Source organism: Otolemur garnettii, unplaced genomic scaffold (assembly GCF_000181295.1).
Source record: "Otolemur garnettii isolate 467f Iridium unplaced genomic scaffold, OtoGar3 scaffold00026, whole genome shotgun sequence".
NCBI lineage: Eukaryota > Metazoa > Chordata > Mammalia > Primates > Galagidae > Otolemur > Otolemur garnettii.
In genome coordinates this window covers 9565404-9587327 of record NW_003852421.1, presented here as the reverse complement: position 1 = coordinate 9587327, position 21924 = coordinate 9565404, and the positions used below count along the sequence as shown (strand labels likewise).

Sequence of the window (21924 nt, the reverse complement as noted above, 5' to 3'; positions counted from 1 at the left end):
TAAACATGTTTAAAAGAACTGCTATTTTATACATAAAGAGATTAAGTATGGAAGAAATTTAGTGACCAGTACCTTTGTAAAAGTTTACCTGTATTAAATTTCGAGTGAGTGTTTTACAGCTGGGCAAGAATTTTCTGTGATTGCCACTAAGTGGCCTTTTCATTGTCGAATGAGGAACTAGACGTGTTTGGGGACTGGACACAATAGAGGTGTGCCACATCTCAAAAAGCATTTCCTACATGGAGCCATCAAGTAGGACACTGGGGGACTCCGCTTGCATCCCTACAATTGAGACCATACATTTTTCTTAAAATAGCCCGTGCACCTGGCATACAGAAAACATGGCTCAAATTGCAAATAGCTTCTAGAAAACTTATCAAAAAGAACATCCACTCATTGTAAATTATCAGGGAAAGTCAATCCCTGCAAAAAGTGAAATGTATTTGAATTTCTTCCTCCTTTACAGTGGGCATCGCTGTTTTGGGTTCTGGCAGTAAAGGAAGAAGGGTTAAACTCCTGACCTCATTCCATTTCAGTGAGTAGACAGATGAGAGTGCACCACACATTTGGGCTGGTAGGATGAAGCGCTGTGGAAATTAGGCAAAAATTAGTCACTCCAACACACAGTCTCCTCTATTTGAGAATCTTGAGGTTAAAGACTGGTGATCATATGAACATCCAGACATGGCCCCTCAGGTCATTCTAAAGTGTTTGAGGCTGTAGCGATGATGCCGGTGACAGCACGTGGTGTAGGTTAAAATACACACTTGCCTGCCTAGACAGTGTGTGCCACGCGTTTCCCAGTGACAGAATTCATAACCACACAGGCAAACATACATCCTGGAGTATCCCTTTTCTTTACTGTAGCAGCATTCAGAGATCTGAGTTTAAATAAAGTCCTAAGGTGGTGGAGACAACCCGTTTGGGGAGTGAGTCGGTCAACAGAGCAGTTGACACTTAGTATTTTAGCCCACATCCTATGCTTTATTACGTTACATAGGAAGGGTCTGGCTTTGCAACATCTGATGAATCCATTTGTATTCCATAGGTCTCCTGGCTTATGCAGTAACCACAGGAATCCAACACGTCAACGTGTGCTTCTCGGAAACCGATACCCTCCCCTACACACCTACCACGAACGTTAGCGTGTTTTGTGCGGGCGCCTCTCTGGTTTTCCTCTCGGCTGCCTGGTGCCAGCCTCTACGGCCTGTCTTGCCATTTAATCAAAGAAAACTATAATTACGCTAGCAGGACTCTAATTTCGAAAGACATTAGCCAAGCCACAGTCACTTCATTACTCTGCACTTCAGTGGCCGACAAAGAACAGGAGGGATCTTAAGTAATATTTGTTCTTCCAAAGGGAGCCGGGGAAATCCGCCTGCCCAAGCAGGTGTGCGTGTTAAGCAAGATGAGCTTCAGGCTGGCCAGTAGCTAATGCTTTCCCTGTGAAATGTGCTGCCTCAAACTTTTCCACAACCTTCCAGGCCCTCCGGAGGCTGCTCTGTGAGCTGCTTCGGAATCGCCTGGAGACGCTGGGAATGCCACCGCCACACGGGCGCGTCCACATCTGCAGAGGCTGCTCCCTGGTCCGCGCTGGCTGGCCCCCATTCTCGGCTCCTCCTGCCCAGAGTCGTTGACAGCCCGGCACCCCTTCCTAGCTCCACGGGAGACCGGATTTGGGGGCGCTCTTTGGCTGGCACATGCTCCAGCTCACTCGGAAGACTCTTTCGCACGCCCCCTCCCCCACCACCTCACATTTTAGCCATTAAGCATTACTCTAAGGGGGACCCGCAGCGGCACTCCAAAAACCACAGCCATGTTTTACTGAAGCAGACATCTGTCAACAACTCCACAAGTCTCTAGGGCGCTGGGTGCCGTCGCCAAGACCAAACCGCCTCTCCAAACTGAACCCACCTGAAGGAAGCCCTCTGCTGTCACGCCGCCCAGCAATCCCTACGCTCTTTACCCTAAAGCGAGGGCAGGGGACACTTAAGCCAATGGGGAGGGGGGAGCAGGTGTCACATTTTAAAAAGCTAATCACATTGCTGCCGAAAAATATCCTAAAACCCCACCTTCCCAAATAAAAATCTCCGAGTCGCTCCTTTAACTATTTCAACCCCCTCATTTTGGGCAGCAGACACATCAACGGGATGTACCCGGCTGTGAGCCGTATGTGGTTCTGGGCGGCACTCTGCAAAGTGCCCGGGCCGGCGGGTGTCATGCTTGGGCAGAGGGCGGATGTCCCTGCAGTTCTCCAAGCAGCAGACGCCGGCAGTGTCCCCAAACTGGGCACAGGCAGAACCACCTTCCAGCCTACCGCGCGCGCCGCCACCGCCCCGACGGGCCCCGGCACTCACCGTCCCGGGCGTCCTCCCCCCGGCTGCAGTTGCTGCAAATGTGTTTGATCTCCTTGCCTAGTTGACAGTGGATCACAAAGGACACGTTGTTGTTGTTGTTGGGGGCGGGCTCTTTCAGGGGCTTCATCCTCAGCAAATAAAAAGCTTTCTTTGGAGGCTTCTCGGAGCTCGCGCCTGGCACCGCGCCCTCCCTGCAGCGCAGCGAGCGGAGCGCAAACCTCCGCGGCTTCGCGGCGCGCGTGGGCTCCGCCATCCGGCCCCCCGGGCGCCCGGGGCCGGGCGCTGCTCCGGCCCCCGCGCGCTGCCACTCGCGCCCCTCCGACTGGCCAGCATGCCCCCGCCACGCGCCGCACCCGCCGCTCTACCTGAACGCCACCGCGGCGGGGCGGGTCAGGGGCAGGCGCCGAAAGGGTCTGGACTTCGCCGACCTCTCCGCCGGAGCCAATCCGAATCCGGAGGCTGGAGCAGGGTGTGCGCGAGGCGCTACCCGGTCCTACCTGGCACGCTCCGCTCACACCTCTCTGGGTCTCACGTACCCATCCTCCTCTGGCAGCCCCACCCCTCTGTAAATCGCACCAGCAATTTAGAGCCTGCTGGGTTTGCAGCTATCTTCACTCTCAAGAGCTCCAGGGCAGAGCGCCTGCAAGCCTCCCCCACCCCTCTCTTCCAGCCTCGAGCTGCCAGATGAAAGCGAGAGATTTGCCACCCAGAAGGCACCGCGCTGGGGGCCTGGGGTGGAAGCGCCTCTGGGGGCTACAGCAAATTGCCATCTCCGGTGGTCCAACCCGTTGCCCTTGACTTCCTCTGGAGCAAACAACCTGTTACAACAGAATTGATATTTTCACCTCCAATATAAATTCCCTGACCCGAAGGGGACCTTACGCCAGGGTCATATAAAAAAGGAAGAAAAAGGAAAGAAAGGTTGCTTTTATCAATACTCAGATACAACAACTTGCAATTTTGGGATTCCGGTTAATTTGACCAAATATTCTCCAGCTGTTTTTCTTTCTTTCTTTCTTTTTTTTGCACAGCGACTAAGGCTTAGCGAGGCAAGTGATAACTACCAAGATTTCCAAAGAGAGAAAAGTGCATTCGATAAGCAAATCCACAGCAAAATAGTAATAATAATAATAATGACAATAATTAATTATTGAGCCTTGATTTATTCTGGATGACTTTTTAAAATCATAGTATGTACACCAGCAATTCACACAACAATCCTAAGACTCAGATATTGCCAGCTCTGTATCATCTTTTAGAGAATTAAAGTCATATCTTGGTTGCCTGGAGTGCTTATTTTAAAGATAGAGATATTAGGGCCTTAACTCCAGGAATTCTGGTTTAGTAAGTCCATGTAGGGCCCAGGAATCTGTAGCTTTCACAAGCTCCAAAGCATGAATGGAGATACAGGTGTTTACAGCAGGTGTGTCTGTCTCCAAGCCTGTTCTTTTCACCACACCCCATTCCCTCCAACTCACACCCTTGTTCTCTTTTCCATCCTAACAAAACAGCATGAATTAAAGAATCCGCGGCCACTACTAGTTGTTTCCAGAACCCACCCCCCCCAAAAAAAATAATTTCACAATTCTCTGTAACTGCCACTTTCCCAAAAGGCAGGTCATTGCTAGTCTCCCTCCGACTGGGCAAATTCTACACGTGCAGCTCACCTCTCAGGTAAAAGGGTCGACAGTCCAGTGGGGATATTAAATTACTGTATTATAATGCAATGTACTTCCGATGATTCCAATTCTACCACTTTATCATTCCTGCTACTTCACATCTGCAAAATGTTCTGCCCAAGTCAGCATGATAAGCGTTTCATTTTTACTCTGTAGTTACAAAAGTCAGGTGTCCAGCTGCCATCACCTTCCCGAGGAGGGGACAGAAGTGGAACACAAGTCCCTTTAATTAGATCCTAGTCCCTTCTGGTGCCCATCCCAGCCTTTAGTAACCGCACCCCGTCTCCTCACCTAGATTACCAGCCAGACCAAGACTAACCACAAAAAAAAAAAAAAAAACAGGTGAATCTCACTACATCTGTTCATCTCGGATTCCTGTTACTGGGTCCCTGGCTAATTAGAAGCCTTATCTTAGAGATGGGGCAAAAGACCTGTTTGTTATGCTGGTTGCTTGCATAAGGGATTTTATTGCATTGTTATGGGCAAACATTGTTATTCTCTTTTGCTAAGCCTCAGGCCCTTCCCCTAAACTGTATCACCTCTAACTCTCTTCTGAAAAGAGGAGAAGTTCTATGTATTTATCAGCAAATTGCATCTTTTCTTAAATATGTTTTTTTAAATTGCATGCCTTTTCCACCTTACTCTCTGCCCCACAGGTCAGAACTCTAGACCCGCAGAAACCCCATCTGGCCTCATTAAAACAACTGAGCCTGAAGCAATCTTTTTTTCACTTGCCAAATACCAAACCAGACCTAAGGGTTCTGTGTTCTCTGTCTTAATTGGCCAAGTGGCATTGTGATTGTAATATGCAGAACACTGACACAGCTGCCAGCTTTTGCTCAAATCTAAAAGATGTGCCCTGAAGGGGGAGGGCTTTTTATTCAAGTTAAGGCTCTGGAAGTCCTCACCAAGGTTTACCTTCCAGAGCCATTTCATCTTCCTAAACCATCCTCCCTGAGTGTGTAGCCTCTAACACTTCTGTCCAATACATGATATCCACACAGCAACATGTGGCTATTTACATTTAAATTAAAATTCAAAAAAAGTCTAATTCAGTTCCTCAGTTGCACTAGCTACGTGCTCCATGGCTACATGGGGCCAGTGGCTACTGTACGGGGCAGGGCAGATTCCCATCATCATGGAAAGCTATATGAGACCATGCTGCTCTTAGAAGATGTTGGTATTTCAGTGTCTCAGGCTGAATTTGGGACAATTAATTGAAGTTCTGGAAGCTAAGAAATGCTCTCTCCTGTTTGTTACCACAGAGGGTGGGGGAAGAAAAGCCCAGGATGGAATATAGCTTAGTTCTGGCAGCAGTTTGAAGGTAGCAGCCATATCTGGTAGCTTCTAGCACTTCCTCGTCTCAGCAGGCAGCGGGACTGATGGGGACATGTGTCCAGCACTTTCTTATGACCCTGCTGTGAATGCTGCCACCTAGGTGAAGCCTTTTTCTGGGTTCCATTATTATAATGACCTTTTAGCTCTCAATGATAAGAAATCTTTTTACAGGGTCAGTCTCATCCCATAAGACATGCTTATGTTGAATTATGCTCCCTATAGTTAATGCATTGTTGGTTATCAATTCTTTCCATGCTTGTCCAAAAATGTTCATCTATAGCATTTTAGGAAAAAGTAAATTGGGATTTTTTTTTTTTTAACTTTTAAAAGGAAGGGGAGAAAATATCTAAGGGAAGGACAATCCTGCATAATCCTTTATAACAGAGGTCCCAACACAGGTCTACGTAGCTTGCATAGAATTTTTACCCAGATGATCTAAGTGGGAAAGAGTCCCGTGATAACCTTTAGTGTCCCTTAGCTGCGTGACAGGCTCCTTCCCGTTGCCTTTTTAGATACACTGGCAGGTCTCCTCCTTGAAACTTGCTTGGTGTCCTAAGACGTTCCTACTCAAAATGGGATTCCCGGGAGCTTGTTGGAAATGCAGTATTTCAAGCTCTACCTCCCAGTCTGCACTTTAACAAGACCCGCAGGTGATTCAGATGTAGGAGTCAACTGACCACAGAGACACATATTTTGGTTCCAAAGTACTGTAGTCCCTTGGTATAGAGGGTACTAGTTCCTGGACAGGCTACATATAGCGAAATCCAGGCATACGCAAGTCCCACAGTCTACTCTGCATGTTAGGGGGCCTAACACAGCCCTTCCCCCCTCCTCTGCCTCTATCTCCTCCTGAAACAAAGATCAGAAAAGACCTAGTTAGCCCCACCCCGGAAGAATTTCACACCAAAGGACCCTAATCCACCAAAGCCCTCTGGGCAAGCTGTGGAATTTGCCTACTCACTATGGCCCCATATAAAAGAGGTCTCTAACTGCCCACCACTCCTTGCACAGATGCCATCTCTATCTAGGTAGATTGCTGTCCCTTTCAATAAACCTGTAAACTTCTCCCGTCCAGTCTCATCTCTGGGCACTGCTGCTTAAACCTTTGACTATGGAAACCCACATGTAGGAACACTGGCTTGTACACACAGGTTTTACATCCCTCGATACTGTATTTTCAGTCTAAGTTTGGTTGAGGAGCCTGTATACGTGGCCCCATGCAGTTCAAACCTGTGTTGTTCAATGGTCAACTGTAACTCATGGATAGGACTCCCAATCTTATGGAGTTTAAAATTTAATAAGAAAAAGGATGCACTCAACGAAAGGGCTTGTTGGAATAACAGAACACACAGACCTAAAAACATATGTGCAAATTTATAGCTAGGAGTAACCACGGAAAACTATGCGTTTAATATCTGAGTAGGGGCCATGTGGAAAAGGAGTTCTGCAGTGCTAATGTGGAAGAGACGGAAACCATGCAGGAGGAGTTCCCTGGGAAGTGATCTGAGCTGTTGGGGGAGGGGGAGGGTGGCAGCACAAGGAGCTTGCAAGCTCCTAGACTAGGAGTTCCTAGGAAAGGAGGTGGTTGAGCATGGTGGGCAGCCAATGGCCAGCAGAATCTGTTACAATTGCAAGGCTGACTGCAAATTGGGCTTTCCAGATGACACCATCATTAGGGTGATTTAAAGGCAAGTGTGGACTTTGAAGTCCCCTAAGTCCCCCAAGCAGGGTGTGACCCACTTTGAACTGTGGTTTTATTCTGTGTTCTGCTTGTCTATGCTCTTCCCCTGTTTTTAATGCCGGACAGTTATTAGGCCTTAAAGAAACTTACAATCAAAGTTGAGGGTAGAAATTTGGAGGTACTCAGGAAGTGCCTTAATCTGATGGAAAAAACACTGTAGACATGCAAAACATTAAGGTCGTCACAAGGTGAAGCAATGGAACCACTCAAAGCAGTATATTTAGAGAGACATCACTGCATGCATTTGTTGTAAGAAAAAAAATTTTAATATTTTTTTCCCCTTCCTCAGTATTTTTTTCTTTGATTTAGACTCAGGCTAGCCCATTTTCCTCCTGGGTCTGTGTCTCCTTCCTTGTTTCTATCTTCCCTGCAGCAAGTGGAAAGATTCCCCAACCCCCAAGATATATCAAATCTTTAGAACACATGAATGTGACCTTATCTGGAAAAAAGGGTTTTTGCAGATGTAATTAAGTTAAGGATCTTGAGATGAGAGGATCATCCTAGATTATCTGGGCAGGTCCTACATCTAATGACAAGTGTTCTTATAAAAGACACACAGAGGAGACACTCACAGACGGCAGAGAAGATGAGGTTGGGAACAGACTTGGAAGTTGGAAAGGAATCCGGTCACCTGAAGTTGGAGGAAGGCAAGGAACAGAAACTCCACCAAGAGCTGCTAGAGGGACCTTGGCTCACCTTGAACTGCTGGTTTTCAGAACAATGGGAGAATAAATATCTATTGTTTTAAGTCACCAACTTTGTGGTAATTTGTTACAGCAGCCCTAGAAAACTTATAATACATTCCTTCTACATTAACCACATGCTATATTCCTACTATGAGAATAGTGTCTATTTTTTTCCAGGTTTGATCTAGATGTGCAATATGTTAAAACTAGAACTGCAAGCTAATCTACAAAGTGCAAATTAAGAACAAGGTTAAAAATTACTTCCACGTGGTTCATGACCCCAGAGTGGTGCTCTCTGCTGCTACTTACACATACATGCATGCGTACATGTCATTTTGGGGTGCTTTTTTTTTTTGCCTAAGGTAGAATGGAAGTATAGAATGGAACGGATGTAGACTGTCATTAAGGGGTGGGGGATACAGCTTCCAGGATTTCTCATATTTAATAAAATGCGTTTCTATTTGAGCAAAGAGATGTGATCAGAGCTTGCCATGGAAGGCTCGTGAAAAAATTTTTAGGCAATTCATTGATGTATAAGCAGAGCTTATGTTTAGTCTTTATGCATGGGTTCAACAGTATGGACTATTTATGGCTGGCATCTGTTCTAATAGGTTGAATATCCTTTGGGTCTCTTGTCAATCTATCATTAAAGATTTTGAGCATCACTCCTGTGGATAAAGGTTAGAAAGCAGCCACACCATTGGGTAGTTTTTATTCCCCTAGAAGTAGGCCTTTGTACCATAGTGTCTTTCTTCAGACTATGTTTTAGAGCCTATAGCAACAGTTCTTTTGGCCTTCGCTTTTCCCTTTTATCTTTTAATCCTACCTGGCAGGTTTTTGGTATAAGATCCAGGGAGAGGTCAGTAGATAGGACGTTGGTAGAAATAATTATGTATCTTGGCTTTTAGAAGGCAAATTCTTAAAAATATAGTTGAGACATCTGAATGGTATGAGCAGTTGTTCGTGTTTTTGTAGGTTTGTACGGCAATTTTGTTTGTTTTAGCTAAGGGTTTCTTTTTTCTTGAAACTTTGAATAGAAAGCAATTTTATTTCTGCACTTGGGATAATCATGCTTACTAAGGGATTGCTCTGTGAAAACTATTCTGCAAACACTTAGCAGATAGCAACATGATGAGAAGGGGAGATTGGAATCATTTAGATAAAACAGGTGGAGAGAGAGGTGATTGAGGGAGAACCATCAGGAGTACAGTTCGTGTAGTTTCTTGATTGCAGCATTATTTTGGAAGATGGCTTTTGCTTTCTGCGTTACCATCGATAGGGAGGAGACTCCTCCCCCCACCCCCAAAAGGATCTTCTCCATAGCAGGCGATGTTATCAGAGTAAATATCATTGCTGTAATCATGATAGAAATGAGGCCTGGTGAAATGTTTTATGCCAGGTCTTGTAACATCAAGCATCTTTAAAGTCCACGTCACTAATATCCAAGGAAGACTCTCATTCTAAGTTTAAAAATTTGGGAGCAGATACTGCTGCTCATGTCTGGGTAAAAAAAAAAATGGGGGACAGATTAGGTAGAGGTTGAGAATTACCAAAGATTAGTGAGACTTCTAGCTGTTCCCGAGTATTGAGTTTCTTTACATTTTGCTCCAAACTATACATTTCATTTTAAATGAGATTTATAGCCTTATGTTTTCTTTTTAGAACCAGGATTCTTTTTGGCAGATTTAGAGACTTCAACGTATTTATCTTATAGAAGTAAAAGCACCAGAACATGAAGGTATATTGAATGTTTTTATACTGCAATAAAATAAAATATCTAGGAAGTAGACCAATAAAGAAATTACTGTGTGAATTGTAGTATATTTACAGCATGATGCCAATAATAATTATGAGTTATAGCTAAATGAGGGGACCTGGAAGGATTTGCACAGTACATTGTCATATGCAAAAATTATAAAGTTCAGAGTATTGACTATGATGCGAACTCATTTTTGTGAAACAAGTACTGTACCGTGAATATTGTTCCCCAAATATTTCTTATTTACTATCTTTGAGTACCTGAAAAGATTACAGTTTGCATAGCCAGATTTCCTTCTGGGTGGCCAGACCAGGTTATCAGTTTAGACCTATGAGTGATGAGCTGAAGTTCAAGTTACCAGCTGCTGCCTCCCTCTGGGTCCTGCAGTAAGGCAATGACAAGCCAAAACTACCTGCTGACCCACAATGGTCGTGTAGAAATAAGAAACTAAGGCACTGTTTCAAGTTACTGCAACTTGGTAAAGTTGCTTTTATTGCAGCATAATCTAGCCGACCAAGATTAAGACAACAATGACAAGTGTGTGTGTGTGTGTGTGTGTGTTATGTACTACCTTGTTTAATTATCCTACCAACAGTAAGATAGAAGTTTTATTTCCATTTTACACTTCAGGAAAACGGACGCTCAATGATATTAAGTAAATTTCCCAGGTTATACAATTAGCATTTTGCCAAGCAGAAATCTGAGCCAAAATATGTTTAACAGCAAAGTACGCCTTTCCTCTTCCAAACATCCCACTGACATTCTGAGAGCTGATAGGTAGTTTGTCTTCAGAGGACCCTCAGCACTATTTTAGGACAGAAGCATATGGCATCATAAAACACAACCAGGAAAGGTTATCAGACTACAGGCATAGGACACAGAAACCTTGGCTGCCATGCAGAGCCTCGCTGCTGGTGGTAAAGAGAACAGGGATAAAAATAGGATGCATAGGTTCTTATCTATCATCTATATTGGCAGATTCCTGTCCTTTCAATCTTTAAAACAGACTGCATCTATATACTGGCTGATGTGATTCTTTCAGGGCCAGGACTGTATCTACAGGGTGGCGAGCCCCTCCAGGATGTGTAACAAAAAATCCTCATCAGCTCGTGATAATTGGTCATTAGGACAGGATCACGATTGTTTGCACAGAGCAGGTGCAGGAACAAGGTACTAGGATAATGTAACATTGGCAAGAAATGGAGATTGGCCCTTTCCCCGAATGTGGGAACTTGAGTTACACAGGGGCTGTCAGGAAGGTAGATAGCCATGGATGTCTCTATTTTTCATATGACATGGCTTGTACAAGAGATGTAATTTAGTGGGGGTAGTTGTGGGTAGCCACTCTGGGGAGATTTTAAGTCGACATTGCAGAGGTATTAAAGCATGACATGCAAATTCTTTCCTCCATGGAAAAAATGATGGTCTAATTCACTGAGGAACACATCCTAATATGCTCAAAGACTTGGAAAGTAAACGATCAAAGGGGCATCTCTGCTTCTAACAAGGCACGACGGGTCTCTTTCCCAGCATTCCAGGCCCTTGATCTGTGAGCTTCTAAAACAATTTTGTTAAGGTACAGAAGCCACACTGAGGAGGAATGATGATTATTTTTACACATTATATTTCAAAAGAGCATTTCCTCTGTGATACATATTATATGCACACACATTTATATACAGCAGCTTATAGCTATCATACATGTAAAAGGATAAATTAAAAAACTGAGAGCGTCTGAAGAGAGATCACAGTAGAGCGTGTTATTAGAATTAAAGGTGAGAGAACAATATAGGTATGTCGTATAGAAACACAAACATATAAAGAGAGGAAGAGACTCTTAAAAACCCATTCAGGTTCACAGTCAAGAGGGAAAGAAAGACCATTGAGGTGGGAAGATGGGAAGTGTCAGTTGGTGAAACTTTCCTGGGCTTTTTGAGATTAAGGATTTTCATTAATAAAATCCAGAGAGTCCCAAAAGTCACCCATAAAGTCACCACATGTAGGAAAAGTGGGAAGTTGCAGCTAAGTGGCCTTCTACTTACAAATTATTCATTACAAAATTTTACAAAATGTTTACAAAATATTCTCTATACGTTGGCCCCCTCTTTATAAAGTTTTGCAAAGAGTATTTTTTAAATAAGGGAGCATTCAGCTACAATTGCCCATTTTCCCCTATGGATGGCAGCTTATATCTTAAAAACATATTAAAAGTAAATGCTACATAACATTGTATGTTTTACATAGATTTTATAACTGTAACTAAAAATTGTATCATTTACTCCTCACAGTTTCAAGGTTTGAGGTGTTCGGACCACTGTGTTACAAAGAAGCCGCAGAGATGAAATTGCAAAGAAACTATTGTGCGGACACAGCAGAGCCGGGTCTGGAATGAATGCAGCCACACCTACCCGCTCCCCACCGAATCCTGCTGTCATCCAGAAACTCACACAGAAAGAGGAGGCAAGAGTGAAGGCGAAAAGACCTGTCCAAGCCAACCTAGGAAAAAGTTCCCAAAAGACTTCCTAAAGATAAAGAGCAAACTTATCATATTTGTTAAAAGGTAACTATTTACATCTGGAACTAAATCTACCTTTTCATTTTATAGATTTTTTTTTCTGATTGTGCATATATTACATATTTTACTAACATGCACTTAGGGTTCAGATTGACAACTACCAACAGCAGAATTGGTCCTTTCTTTCTTTTTTTTAGCTTTTAATTTTTTCTTCTTTTTTCTTTTTTTAAATTAAATTATGAACACATAGATCATGTATATATTAATGCATTTATGGGGTATAATGTGCTGATTTCATATAGAATATAGATTTTTTTAAGTACTAAAAAGAATATATTTTCTATTTTAAATCATGTAATTTATTATTATTATTATTATCTTTGCAGTTTTGGGCCAGGGCTGGGTTTGAACCTGCCACTTCTGGTATATGGGGCCAGCGCCCTACTCCTTTGAGCCACAGGTGCCGCCCATGTAATTTCTTTTTAAAAACATTTTAAAGCATGCTATTTTCTTGGCAGGCATCAGGTGGAAACAAATCCAGAATTATTAAACTTTGACAAAAAGGATCATTTTTTAGAAAAGGTCTGAGTTATGGTAAAAATGAATCCTTCAGAATCTATAGGCGAGACATCAATGCGGGTTTATATTGTACCAAATCTATGCATAGAAAATGTTGGAAATCTTGCAAAACTTTTAACTATGTGAGGCCCTTTTTCGAGTTTCTCTTTGATTACTTCCCTTTCTCCTCATTTCCCCCAAACTGGCAATATGTTAGAGAGATCTGAAGTGCACAGGTTAAGATCCCCTGATTTCAAGAAGACAAACCAGGCACTCCAAGGGTGGAAATCTTCAATCAGCCAATTCCTTGAAAGAAATTAACCTGCCATTTATCTGAATCTTAATTTCAACTTTACCTTAAAAATAAAACGTTTCTTTTTGTTGCAATAAAAAGGTGTAGATATTGCTCCATAATCTGACAAAAGTTCTCAGACCTGCTTCAGGGCATAAAGCATCTGATACGTTGGCATCACTCCACCAGCTTCCTGCTGATACATTCCTGAGCCTAGAGAAGACGTATGAGCATGTTTGTATGGTAGGACCTGCTAATTTTTCTTAAATGGCGCATGTTAGGACAACTGTGAATTGTTTAGAACATTTTTATACACAGTTTGGGAACAATTACCCATCATTAAATTCATTTAGAGAGAACTCTCAAGGCAGGCATTGACAAAACAAAGTCTGGTTCTGACAATTGAGTGTATCAACCCATAGCTGACACTGTTCCACCTTCAGTGTATTTTCCAACAGAGACGGGCGTTGTCATCTGCATCACTGTGGTTTTCAGCATGAGGGTAATACAGGAGACACATTCATCGTATGAAACGCCTTCTGCTTAGATTTGTCCTTAGGTTTTGTTAACATGTAAGAGGTGAGAGAGGCAGATAGTTCCGCATGGAGTTTTGGGATAAAAAGGAAGCTGAACTATTTTCCTGGGAATAAATATTTGCAACAGCTAACCAAAACAAAAAACCAAAAAACCAAAAAACAAACCCAGAAATACATATCATGTGTATAATGTTTGGTGTACATGGTGGCATTTTTCCAGGTCATGAAAGAAATGGGAGAGCTGAGCGGACATGGCAGGCGTTTGGGCCCTTCTCTGAGCCACTGTATTGTTTGCTGAGAGATGAACAATGTGCCGCTGTGTTCTCCACAATGATGTTAGCTCAAAACTGTTTAAAAGAAGGGAAAAAAATGGGTAACACAAGAAAGAAAGGGCCCTTTACCTGTAACTACATAGTTCAGTGTGAATTATAAATACCAGCATATATTTGATAACATGAAGAGACGTCCCAGAACTGTTGAGACCACTAATGATGGTGGAATGAAGGAATAAGTCAATCTTCATCTTTAAACCCAGAGCGTTTTGAATCCAGACATATTATTATCCATACTGCTATCAGAGCTGCTCCAATAATGGCAGTCTTACAAAGGAGGGGGATTCCTCATGAGCGTTTTAATCTACTTACGGCTCAACCATGATCCGGAAAATCAGGAAACACAAAGGTTTCAAACCAAAGGCAGGAGGAGGAGGAGTGTGCTTCCCTAAAGTTGGGGGCACACTATGTATTGGATTAAACTTTCTAAGATGCCAGGTTTCTGGTGAGAGGTGGAGTTGTATCCAAAAAAAGGAAGGGATTGTCATGTTAAGGGAGACATTGCATTTCAGAATGTTCCAGAGAAGCTATGAGAAAGGCCTGATGACATTTATCAGCTATTGCAGGTGGTGGTGAGGGAAGGGCAATGGATAAAATTGATTTGCAATGTGTAGTCAGATTCTGAATCTCAACTCCAGCCCCAAACTGTTCTCATTGTCCCCTGGTGCAAACATCCCTCCTTACAAGTTCACACTTTCCTCTCTGTCATGTGGACTTGAATCCCCTGCACTATCTATGATCACTCCTTCTTGTGCACACAGTGCCAAGCCTTATTAATTCTTCTTCCTAATTCTTCCCTCCGTTATGATGGAAAAAAAAAATACCCAAACAGGGCAGCGCCTGTGGCTCAAGGAATAGGGCGCCGGCCCCATATACTGGAGGTGGCAGGTTCAAACCTGGCCCTGGCCAAAAACTGCCAAAAGAAAAAGACCCAAACCTGAGAATAGGATGAGATGACACCTTTGTATCATTCTTTAGAAAACGAATTAAAGTGACAACTTTTTTTATTATTGATTTTCATAATTAAAAATTTGTCAACATCATGTGTAATTTATTAAGTGCCTGTCTATATTTATTATCTTATCACCTTTATGAAATTTTCTACCAATAGAACAATTTCTCCAGACACAATGTGTCCCCTGATTGCTTTGTAAACTTTTCCTAGGAATCATTTATCCAGAAAACCAACTCAAGTTAACTTGAATTACCAAGACAAAAACTTTCAGAGGGGCTTGGCACCCAAGGCACAGTGGTTACAGTGCCAGCCACATACCCTGAGGCTGGCGGGTTCGAATCTGGCCTGGGCCAGCTAAAACAACAACAACAACCAAAAAAAAAAAACAAAATAGCTGGGCGTTGTGGTGGGCGCCTGTAGTCCCAGTTACTTGGGAGGTTGAGGCAAGAGAATCACTTAAACCCAGGAGTTTGAGGTTGCTGTGAGCTGTGACACCACAGCACTATACTCTGACATAGTGAGACTCTGTCTCAAAAATACCCCCCCAAAACCAAAAAAAAACCTTTCAGAGGGAGGCACCCTCAAAGTGATCAATTCCTTCTTTGGTTGGTAAGATGAGAGCATTCCACTAGTAAAAGATGGCTAAGGGTTTTTCCAAAATGCAATTCTTTACTTATAATAGCTGTTAATTGCGTCCCTTGGTAGGGTGTCTTAAGCAGGAAAGAAACGTAAATAACAAACTGTGTTGGAAAAGGAAAATGACACTGAGGCTGAGTGAGAGCCTGCAGTCAGCATTTAACCTAAGATACCAAATACGGACCTACAGCCACAGTGAGCTTGATCTTCCTTGGTAGGAAGACTCTGCCACCTTGTGTACCTCCTGCCACTACAGGGGAGTGATGGTTCCCCGAGACACCAGGCCTTGCCATGGCTTTCCACATGCCCCTTCCTCGCGTTCCCACGAGCCTCATTCCTCCCATCACGGCATTAACAGGCCACTTTGAGAGACTCCTTCAGCACACTCTTGCCAACAGGGTGGCCTGCTCATCGCTCACTGCCACCTCAAACAGGATCTGCCCCTCTCACCAATCACAAAAATCAATTCACGCTGGATAGAGACTTAAACCTAAGGCACGAAGCTATAAGAATTCCAGAAGAAAGTGTTGGAAAATCTCTTACAGATGTCGGCCTAGGTAAAGAATTTATATAGAAGACCCCAAAAGCCATCACAGCCCCCCCCAAATAAAAGGGATTTAAACAAATTAAAAGTTTCTGCACAGCCAAGGAGACAATCAACAGAGTAAATAGACAACCTAAAGAATGGGAAAAAATATTTGCATGCTATTTATCTGATAAAGGGGTGATAACCAGAAACTACAAAGAACTCAAGCAAATCAGCAAGAAAAAAAAAAATCAAGCAATCTCATTAAAAAGAGGGCAAAAGACATAAGCAGAAACTTTTTCATGAATGTTAATCTAATGACTACAAAACACATGAAAAAATGCTTAATATATCTAAGCATCAGGGAAATGTGAATCAAAACCACAATGAGACATCAACTAACACCAGTGAGAATGGCTTATATCAAAAAGTCCCAAAGCAGGAGGTTTGATAGAGGGAGAGTAAATGGCGGGACCACACCTATGCAGCGTATTGCAAGGGTACAAGTCAAATCAAATGTCTTAACACAATAATCAAGTAAATGAGGTGAAAGCTATGTTGATTGGTTTGATGTAAGCACTTCAGATTGTATTAAAAAATCAACACATTGTACCCCACATATGCATAAATGTATTTGTGATCTATGTGTATATGACTTAATAAAAAAATAAGTCCCAAAGCAACAGATACTGGTCTGAATGCAGAGAAAAAGGAACACTCAGACACTGTTGTTGGGACTGCAAACTAGTACAACCTCTGTGGAAAATAGTATGGAGGTACTTTAAAGAACTAAAAATAAATTTACCTTTTGATCCAGCAATCCCAGTACTAGGTTTTTAAAAGCATTTTACCAAAAAGACATTTAACATTGAATGTATAGGCAGCACAATTCACAATTGCAAAACTGTGGAAACAACCCAAGTTTCCATCAGTAAATGAATGGATTAATATAAAATGTGTATGTATCCCCTGGACTACTATTCAGCCGTGAAAAATAATGCCAATCTAGTATCTTTTGTAACAACCTGGATGGACCTGGAGACCATTCTTCTAAGTGATAAGACTGGAAGAGCAAACTCTGCGTGTACTCAATACTAAATTGGAACTAGTCGATCAACACCTGTGTGCACATGTGAACGCAAAACTCCATGGGAATCAAGTAGGTGGGAGGGGAGGGTAAATTCGCACATTTTATTAATCCATTCAAGAGATCTAGAGGTTGTACACTCCTTATAAGAATCTAATGCCTGATGATCTGAAGTCAAACTGAGGCAGTGATGCTATCGCTGGGGAGAGGCTGCAAATAGAGATCATTACCAGCACAGAGGTTTGACTGCACAGAGGCTATAATAAATCAATTGCTTGCAGATCAATTGATCGAAACCATCCCCCTCCACCTCCTGTCCCTGGAAAAAAATGTGCTCTGTGAAACTGGTCCCTGGCACCAAAAGATTGGGGACCACACTGCTTCAGTGCTTTGAAAAGAAAATAAAGGAATAAAAATTATAGATATGGCCAAAAAACCACTGACCCTCTCTTCTCCTATCCCCTTCTGGCAGGCAACCTCTATTCTGTAGTTGATGTTTGTGTATTCCGTTGTACTTTGACCATATCTCTGTGCATTTGAAAGCATTGTATAAAATATTACTTTCAGATGTACATAAGGGGTATCACATTTTAAGAATCATTTTGTAACAGTCTACATTTAGCAGTATGTTTTAAGATTATCGCACGTTGATTCGTGTAAATCTAGTTTATTCATATCGCCTGCTGTATTAGTATTCCAATATATGATTATGCCACAAGTTTTTTTACAACCCTTACAGAGAGTTATTTAGTTGTTATGTAAATTTTGGGCAATTACCAATAATCTTCCAGCAAGCATCCTGATAAATTTGCTTTTGTACTCTTGTGCCGTGGTTTCTGTAAAGAATATAGCTACGATTGGAATAGATGTGTCATAAGGCAAAACTTTAGCTTAACTAGATGTTGACAGATAGCTTGCAAAGTGATTTTAACAATTACCATCTCATCAGCAGTATATGAAAGTTTTCCTTTCCATCATCACTTGAGATTTCCAATATTTTAATTGTTTTTTTTTTCAGTATGTTGGGTGATTTAATTGTTGTATCTTGATCATCTGTTAGGTACTAAGATTTCTCTGCCTGCAGATTACTTGCTTATAGTTTTGTCCATTTGTTTGTTGGGCTTTCCATTTTTTCATTGATTAATACAGAAAGCTTTTTTCTTCTGGTCTAACAATTGTTTATGAGCCTTATGTGTAGGACGGGTCTTTTTGTGAGTTCTTTGTCATATAAAAAGGTCTTCTTTATTTTAGGTGGAGATCACTTGTTTACTTTATGTTTTGTGCTATTTTTTGATCTTCTAAAGAAATTCTATTCTGTGATGAAGTCATATAGTCTTTACCTATATTCTCTTTTAAAAGTTTCAAAGCTTTGCCTTACATATTCAGGTTGTTAAATCCATCTGGAATTTGTTGTTACAGACGACATAAGCTAGAAAGCCAATTTTATTTTTTAAAATATGGAGAGTCATATTTTTCTTAAGTATTGTTTATTGACTAGTTCATTCTTTTCTCTTGAAAGTAAAAACAAAACAAAACAAAACTTGAAAAAAATAGCAGGTAGGAGACACTGAATAAAGGACTCTTCTTGCTCTAACCCCCAAACTAAATAAATGACTAGTTTTCTGGCTTTGGTTTAAAGGACTATATTTAGGATTTTTAAATGTAATTTATGTTCATAAACTAGATTGGTCTACAAATTTCTCTCTGTCATGGCCCTTGTCCAGTTTTTATATCAAGGGTTGTATTACCCACATGGAAATATTTGTGCAACACTTTTTCTGTTTCTATATATATATATTACTATAACTTAAAGGTAACCCTTCTTAAATGTTTTTTAAAACTCATGAGCAAAATCTTCTGGGCCTAATTGATTTTGATTGGAATTTTTTTTCTTTTTATCAGATTCCATTTCTTTAATGATTGTAGTGATTTCTGTTTTCTATTCCTCCTTCAGTCCTTCGGGTAATTTACAGTTTATTTAAAAGAAAATTCTCCATATTATCTAAGTCTTCACATTTACTTATATAAAGTTATCATAACATTTCCTTAAGAGGTTTTAAAATTCCCTGTTAACGCTGCCCTCCAATATTCTTTACATGTGCCTTCTTTGATTTTGCTCATGATAAAGTTTGCCAAAGATTGGGCTACTCTATTAATATTTTCAAAAGACCAGCTTTTGTTGTATTTGTTTTCAGAGTTTTCTGTTTGTATCCTGGATTTCCTTTCTATTCAGTTCCTCTTTTATTTCTATATTTTCTTTCTTCGGTTTTTGGGTTAACTCTGTTGTGTCTTTTCTATTAATTATTTCCTAATGTGTGCATGTATAGCGACTGCTCTCCCTCTGAGCACTACTTGCAAACCTCATGTATTTTGTAAGTAGTTTTAACTTATTGTTGGCTCTGAATATTTCATGATTTCATTATGATTTATTTTTGATGTATGAATTTCTTAGGTATTTAATTCCGAACATGCTTTGAGCAGTATCTTAGTATTGACAAACAGCTTTATTGTATTTTAGAGAATGTGCCTTGCATATTAATGATATTTGGAATTTCTTGACTTTGTAATGATACAGTTTATAACTAATTTTTCAGGAATCCATATATTTTTCCAAAGAATATGTTTAATTGTTTTATGTATACATCAAAGAAAACATGTTATTTAGCCTGTTAAGACCTCCACTATACTTACTAACTTGACTGATCTATCACGTTACTGAGAAAAATGTGTTTAACAATCTTTATTTATAATTTTGGATTAATCAGTTTTTCCTTAAAATTATGATCATTAGGGCATCTTATATCTGGAAGCTATTTTGCTAGATTTTTATATCTTTCTATGAAACGTTCCCTTTATCATTAAGTATTAATAATATTCATTAAGTATTAATCCTTTATCATTAAGTATTAATGATTATCATTAAGTAACAGTTTTCCTCATCCTTAATAATGTCGTTAGCTTTAAAGTCTATTGTATTTGATAGCAGCATGGGTATGCTGGTTTCCTTCTGGATAATATTTGCCTCTTGCCTCACTGGTGCCCATTATCTCCTCTGACTTTAACAGAGAGGTTTAATCTATTTACAGTATTGTGACTCATTTGTATCCTATGACTTGGGTTTTCTATTTATCTTTGCTCCTCTTGGACTGTAACTGACGGAGTTTTCTTTATTCTTTCTTTTCCCTTCCTCTAATTTGGAGGTTACGTGTTTTGTTTCTGTTTTCTTTACATTAGTCACTGATACTTTTAACATATTGTGGTCTTATATATATGGCCAGTATATCCTGAAGAACTCCACAATGCTCTAATCCGATCACCCTTCTCTGTCTTTGTGTAATTATAGCTTTCTTTTCAGTTCTACCTGGCTTTTAACCTCTGTCCCTTTTAAAAAGCATTCCATCACTGTTTTATTTTGTTTTACTGTTACAAACGTTATTTATCACCTTTGCATCTGCCTCTTGAACCTCATTGTTTCCTTCTTGGTTCAATTTCCTGTTTCTGAATAATAGGTGATTAGTTCATGGGGTGGGAGTCTATGATTAGTCATTTCAGAGCCTGAGCTTACTTAGCGTGAATCTTCATACACTTAATTATTATTATGTAAGAAATGCATACAAATAATTTAAAATTTTAAATAGTGCTAAATACAGTGGTCTTCTGTCCCTCATTTTTTCTAAAGATAACAATTTCTAACCTTTTTTTAGAAATTTTGAGTTTTTCTTTATAGTATTTGCTTCTGTGTTTCTGAGTGGTATGCTTATCATATTTTCTTCATTCATTAATTTATATTATTTATTACCTATAATGTTATGGTAGAAGACTAAGCTCTTATACCTTCCCATCCCGCTTTCCCTTATCCGTTTTTGTTTTGCATGTTGTTAAACATTCCGCTCTTGCAAATTTTGATTTTGTAAAAATGGTCCATTAGAATTCTATGATCATACTTTCTATTTTAAACAACTTTCCATTTCTCCCAGAGTTAATAACGGCTTAACGTTTTTTTTCCAAGTCCTGTTTGAACTTATCTCTACTTCTTTCCACACCCTCCACCATCTTCTCAGGGCAACATCCTAGACAGCCAAGCCTTTCAGACCGGTTGCCTCATTTCGAGGCTGCACCTGTGTGCCTAAATCCAGGTGCTTTTGGATTTTACTTCTTCAAAGGAAAAACACTTCCATGTCCTAAAGAAGCAATAGAGAAGTTCCTTTTCCTCATTTCCTGTTATTATATTCCATGACCCCTAATATATCGTATTTCTCATCTCCTTCACTCAGAGTAATTTCCTTTGATCTTTCACAGTTTATTAATTCTCTCTTTGGCTGTGTCTACTCTGCTACTTAATCCAAACACTTAGTGTTTAAATTGGATAAAATACATTTTTTATTTCTAGATGTTGTATTTCTTTTCTTTTTTTCCTAGTCTCTTTTTTTGCCGTTGTTGTTTTTCATAGTGGCCCCTTTTCACTATGGCGTCTATTTATCATTTCATTTCTTATTGTAAGCGAGTGTGCGCGCGCGTGCGCGCGCGCACACACACACACACACACGGTAGTAACCTTTCGAGTTTTCGCTTGTTTCTAGTTCTTCATTTGTTGCCTCTGCTGACTTTCCTTATTATGGTTTATTCCCTCCTGTGATTTGGGATTCTTTCACTGTGAGTTTATGCTTGATGAGATGCTTCTTATTTACTTCTATCAATATTCCAAGGACCCCAGGGCAGTGGCCTGGTTGCAGGGAGGTCGGGAGGATATGTTCACTTTCAGCCTGGGATCCCTGAATCCTCTGACTTCTGTAAGTTTGGATGCACAGGCTTTCAGTTTCAATTTTCCCAGGGACCTTCCTGCCTCTACCTAGATCCCCAGGGCTCAAGGCTCCTTGCCACTTTCTGCCTTTAGACACAAAGTTTTTGTCTTCTTTTCTTTTTCTAT

The 21924-nt window shown here is 40.9% G+C and overlaps 1 protein-coding gene across 12 annotated transcripts in view; it reads right to left on the bottom strand.

The window, feature by feature from the left end:
- The window catches only part of PHACTR1 (phosphatase and actin regulator 1), a 522649-nt gene that overhangs the window by 247944 nt on the left and 252781 nt on the right, over positions 1-21924 (bottom strand). The window contains exon 1 of one of the 12 annotated variants that reach the window (XM_023512320.1): positions 2358-2842. The exons of 10 other annotated variants lie outside the window; for them this stretch is intronic. In XM_023512320.1, the coding sequence (XP_023368088.1) occupies positions 2358-2610 (253 nt within the window). In that variant the 5' untranslated portion in view covers positions 2611-2842. Of the gene's footprint in view, positions 1-2357; positions 2843-21924 lie in introns of those variants that run through there. One more of the 12 variants, XM_023512318.1, reaches the window with a different exon arrangement.